Source organism: Rutidosis leptorrhynchoides, chromosome 9 (genome assembly GCF_046630445.1).
Source record: "Rutidosis leptorrhynchoides isolate AG116_Rl617_1_P2 chromosome 9, CSIRO_AGI_Rlap_v1, whole genome shotgun sequence".
Lineage (NCBI taxonomy): Eukaryota > Viridiplantae > Streptophyta > Magnoliopsida > Asterales > Asteraceae > Rutidosis > Rutidosis leptorrhynchoides.
The window spans coordinates 347,865,899-347,871,456 of record NC_092341.1 but is presented as its reverse complement, the minus strand read 5'-3'; the positions used below and the strand labels follow the sequence as shown (position 1 = coordinate 347,871,456).

At 32.5% G+C, this 5,558-nt stretch overlaps 1 protein-coding gene across 1 annotated transcript; it reads left to right on the top strand.

The window, feature by feature from the left end:
* Window positions 1–3,287: 3,287 nt before the first annotated feature.
* LOC139869171 (F-box/LRR-repeat protein At5g02910-like) lies at window positions 3,288–4,109 on the top strand. Its single transcript, XM_071857493.1, has 2 exons — window positions 3,288–3,485; window positions 3,585–4,109. Exons 1-2 carry the CDS (start codon window positions 3,288–3,290, stop codon window positions 4,107–4,109), a joined length of 723 nt encoding a protein of 240 aa, XP_071713594.1.
* Window positions 4,110–5,558: the final 1,449 nt, after the last annotated feature.

Below are 5,558 nucleotides of genomic sequence, written 5' to 3'. Positions count from 1 at the left end.
CCCATCAATTTTTTTTAAATATTAAATTTTCCAACATCTTGTAATTTGTACATCAAAATATTAATACATATATTAATTTAATTTTCATATTTGGAATTCTCTAAAATATATGGTCAACAATTAGGCATTGAGTCAGTGCGTTTTATGATAATTAATTTAATTTAATTTTAATATTCGTTGAATTTTTAACAAAAAAGACTAACTGTGCAAAACATTTTGACATAGGGTCTGGTTGTGTAATTTTTTATTTAAGTTTCAAAGCCACTAGACGACAAAATTATCGTGCGTGTTTGCCCTTCTTTGACCCGGATCTGACCCGATTTAGATTCATTTCCTACCCATTTAACAACTAACGGTCTGTTATATTTTTAGTTAAATTTTTAACGAAAAGGACCATATGTGAAAATTTTATAAACATTGTTTAAATTTACACTTTTGGCCCTCATCTTTGAATTTTTCACATTATCAACCCCTAACCTTTTAATTTTGAAATATTTAACCATGAACTTTCATTTGTGACAGTTTTAGTCCTCAACTTTCAAATATTTACTGTTTCACCTAAACTTTCAATTTGGTTATTTTGACCCTAAACTTTCAAGTTTGATACGCGTACCATACAGGATATCTGATAACCATAAATCCACAGTAAAAATCAACTACCAACGATAACAACTATTCGAATGACACATGACGGTGACGTAATATAATCTAACACGAACGATAAAAGCCATAAAACCAACAAGTAAAGGGAACTAGCACAAAATAATATTGCTCACACACTCACACATCTTTCTTGGGCTATTTTTTAAATGAAAAAGCCTAGCTGAAGCTGGAGCTTGTAGCTGGAGATAGAGCTTTTGAGGTAGAGCTGGAGCTGGAGCTTTTAAGATGGAGCTGGAACTTTTAAGATAGAGCTGGAGCTTATTTTTTAAGCTAATAGCTGGAGCTTATTATTTTTTATAAGTGTTTGTAAACTAGCTGGAGCTTATTTTTCAATTTATAAGCTCTATTTTTTTTTATAAGGTACTAAAAATAGTTTATTTTTTGAGCGCTTATCAAATTAATAAACTCTACTTTAAGACCATCTTTATCCCTGGAGGGGCGTGTTGGCGTGTTGCTGGGTGGGGGTGGGGTGCTTGATGAGCGTGCTGCTAGACTGCTGTGTAATGGGGTGGAGTGTTAAGTGGCGTGTTAAAATCTGATTGGAAGTTGGGTGAAAAGGGGGATAAAAACTAATTAAAAGATGAAGAAAAATGCAACACGCGTACAAATATTCGGTGCTCACTTGAAACACGCCGCAAACATTTGGTGGAACACGGTTGGGTTACACGGCGGCTTGTTGACCAACACCGGTGGTAACACGCCACCGTTAAAGTGGGTTTAAATGTCAACCAAATAAAGCCCAGATAAAACTTATGACTTGGCTTATTAAAAATCATAAGCTCAACCCTATACTCGTCACCCCAAACATACCCTAAGCTCATCTATAGTTTCTATTAAAATGCTAAAATGATGATTTTATTATTAAGCTAATTCTTTTATTAAGAAAAAAATTAAAAAGAAAAAGAAAAAATCTAGGTCACTTAGATGATGTCATTAATTCTAAATATTTTATAATTAAAAAAATTGTATTTATAGTAATTAACTTGATAATGTTATTAAAATAGATAACTATTTTAAATAAAATTATTAACATGTTAATTGTATAATATATGAAACATTATGTACAACTTTATGATAAAATACTCTCATGATCATATGTACAATATTTGAAGCAATATGTACAACTTTGTGAAAAACACCCCATGACCATATGTGATATGTACAATATTTGAAACATTATATACAACTTTATGATAAAACACCTCATGAACACATGTACAAACTTTGAAGCATATTGTACAGCCTTCATATAATAATTGTATTTTATTTTTTTTAAAATAAAATTAAAGAGACATTTGTTATTACTAATAATTATTATTATAAATATAAATACTCAATTATAGACCAAACTTTATTATTATTATATTAATATTATTCAAAACTGGGTCATCTTTACGGGATTAATTACGTTACATATGTATGCGAAATACATGTCTTAATAAAATGTTGTAATGTACAGTAGCTTTTATGACAAAAAAAATAATAATAATTTTGATGAAAATTGGAACAAGGTGGTGGGAGAATAAACGTAGTACATTTATTCTGACCAAGTTTTTTAGTCAGAATCTGTGATTTCACGGTTTATTAAACTAAATGACTTTAGCATTTACATTCACTTAATACTTAAAACATATCATTAAACTGTTTTGTTAAACAAATCCGTCATTTCACGGGTCATTCCACTAGTAAATGATACATATTGCTATCAGAATATCATGAGGCTTAACATTTCACCATTTCCGCCGTTCACGGTCTCCGTTTACCGTCAGTCCGTCACCGTTCACCGTCATTGTTAACCGTTACCAATCTGCCGTTACCGATCTGTAAGCTAATCGTTGCGTTTACTAGTATTTCACTCTTTATTATCGATTTTCATGAAAACTTTAAATTAATTTTATGTATCAGACGTGGATTATGTTTGTTGAAATTGTTACACAGATATAACTAAAAGTCACATTAATCGGTATTATTTGTATGTAATAACACACTGTTATGGTATGCTAATTGACGGATAGAGTTATGTGTAATTTTATTAGAATTTTGGTATACTTTTGGTAACAAATACACTGATGTTCTACTAAATCGTGACTGGTGTTAATTTTGAATATTAGTATAAAATATTCCCTGATTCCGCATGTTTTACCCTATGCCGCAGGTTAAATGAGTTGTAATCACTTGCATCCATTAATTTGCTTGAAATCCAAGGGACCAATGAGAGCGCGACATGTGGCGCGAAAATCACATGTGATTGGAGAAAAAAATTTCCGAAAAAAAAAATTTCGCAAATTTATTTTTTAAAATTTTTTTTTCGAATTTTTTTTTATAATCACATGTGATTATGCATGTTAAATCCAATCACATGTGATTATACATATCAAATCCAATCACATGTGATTGTGCAGGTAAATCACATGTGATTGTAGAAAAAAATTTGAGAAAAAAAATTTTCAAAAAAAAAATTCCAAAAAAAAAATATTTTTTGGAATTTTTGTTTCAATCACATGTGATTTCGCGCCACATGTCATTCTCTCATTGGTCCCTTTGATCTCAACTTAATTTATGGATTCAAATGAATATTCCTCTATCTATAGTAAAGACCAAATTTGTATGATTTTCTAAGCCAAATGTCGGATGATGTACTTGTTTTGATATTGGCTCTTATACCTATGAAGGATGTGGTGGCTACTAGCAGTGTCGCTAAAAGATGGAGATACGTGTGGCGAAATTTAAGGCGGTTAAACTTTTATGGTCCTGAAACTTTTCGTAATGGGGTGAGGGTGACTAATGAAGATGAGTCAGAAAGGGAGAAGTACATTAACCAGGTTAATTCAGTCATCCAAAGCTATAACCACCCAACCGTTAAGGACTTCCGGATCCGTTATGGTTTCAATCGCAACCGTAAGGAAGTTATTGATAATTAGCTTGAATTTGCAATACAAAGGAAAGTTGAGTTTCTTGAACTGAATTTGCTTTTTATGCGCGATCATTACGATTTTCCATCGAGATGTTTTCATACGGAGGTCGCACTGCCGTATCTGAAAAAACTTATATTGAAGAATGTTAATTTGACAAAAGAAATATTTCATGAAGTATTAAAGCAGTCTCCACTACTTGTGATGGTATCAATTCATTACCTGCAAGACCTGGTTCATATTCAAGTTGATGAACAAGCTCGTAACCTAAAACGCTTTGAAATAGTGGGAAATTTTCATCTTAAATCAGTATGTTTATCTAATCTGGACCTTGTATCGTTCACCTGCAAAGGTTTCCATATAGATATACGTCTTGCTCATATTTCAAAACTTAAGGAACTTGAACTTGATTTTTGTTTTTCAAGTATCAATAATGTGTTCAACCAGATATCGGCTTGTGCTTTGTCTCTGCAGTATCTTTCGATAAGCGTGGATGAACCCTTGGTTAGTGTCTCGTTGTTTAAATGTGTTTAGAATTCAATTGATGGAAATGTTTATGACGCTCTTATTTGTGTTTGCAGGAATATTTAACACTTGAATCTATTCCTAAGTTACCAAATCTGAAGAAATTGAGACTCGCAGTTGGTGGTGACAACGGTCATTGTCTTCTATTTTTGGCTTCCGTGGTGAATGCATGCCCAAATTTGGAGACTTTTTCTATTACGGTACTCACGCGATGTTCACTTAAGCTAGCTTAATTTTTATTTTGTTTATGTTGTACAATTTAACAAAGGTGTGGATCTTTTTGCAGCCACGTTGGATTTCGCCAATCATAAGTAGGAAGAGAGCAAGGGATGCTACTAATCCCCATAAACACCTCAAGCTTGTTGAAATCGAGGAATATAAGGGTCGAAAATGTGACTTTGAACTTGCTGCATACATCATACAAACTGCTTTGTCACTCAAGAAAGTTGTGATTGCAATTTCAAATGATTGTACGAGGAAAGAAGTTGTGCAATCTCGTGCTAAGCTTATCGAATCAATAAAGCCTAAAGGTGTGGAATTGGTCATAGTTTAATTCTCCTTTCAACATGTCAGTAAGCTTAGTAGTGTTAATTCAATGAACTAAGTACATTAGACTTTGGTAGTTATTTAAGAGCTGGTATGTAGAATTTGTAGGGATGTACATCTCTTTTGTCGTGACAATTAGTGTCATTGGCCATTTTGTGTAATTGTGGGTTACTTAAAAGGATTTCTAGTGAAGCTTTATTACAAGTTAAGAGAGTTTGAAGTGCACGTTTGTTTAAACTAATTAGAGTCAATATATTGAAAGATTATGGTTGTTAGTTGTGTCTTTTGGGGAAAAAACACATTTTTTAATGAAATTGTGTCACTTTTGATTTATTTGTGTAACCATTCATGGTACCTTTTTACTAAAAAGTGTGACCATTCATTGACAACTTTTTTCCAAAAGGCTTGACCATTCATGACCATTCATAATACATCTTGTTAAAAGATGCAACCTTTCGTTATTTTTACATCTTGTTAAAAGATGCAACCTTTCGTTATTTTTACAGAGAGAGTTCTATTGCTTCAAATTCATATGATGAAATTATGGACAATTCATATACTTTAAACAACAACAACAAAACCCAATACCACATAAGTGGTGTATGGGGGAGGTGAGATGTAGACAATATTTCCCCTATCCGAGAATAAAGACAAGTCATTTCTCTACCCAGAGTGAAAAACACTCTCAAAAGTAGAGAAAGTCATCCCTCTCTCTATTCGACGGATAGAGAGATTGCTTCCGAGTGGACCTCCGGCCAATAAGTAGGAAAAAAATTTAAAAAAAAATAAAATAAAATTGAGACGCCATGAAAATGGTATCCATGGGTTCTAAATCATGCCTGAAATTTACTTTAGGCTCTAAGAGTCAGTCAAGTCGCCAATAAATCGACGCTTGCTGTCGACTCAAAATGG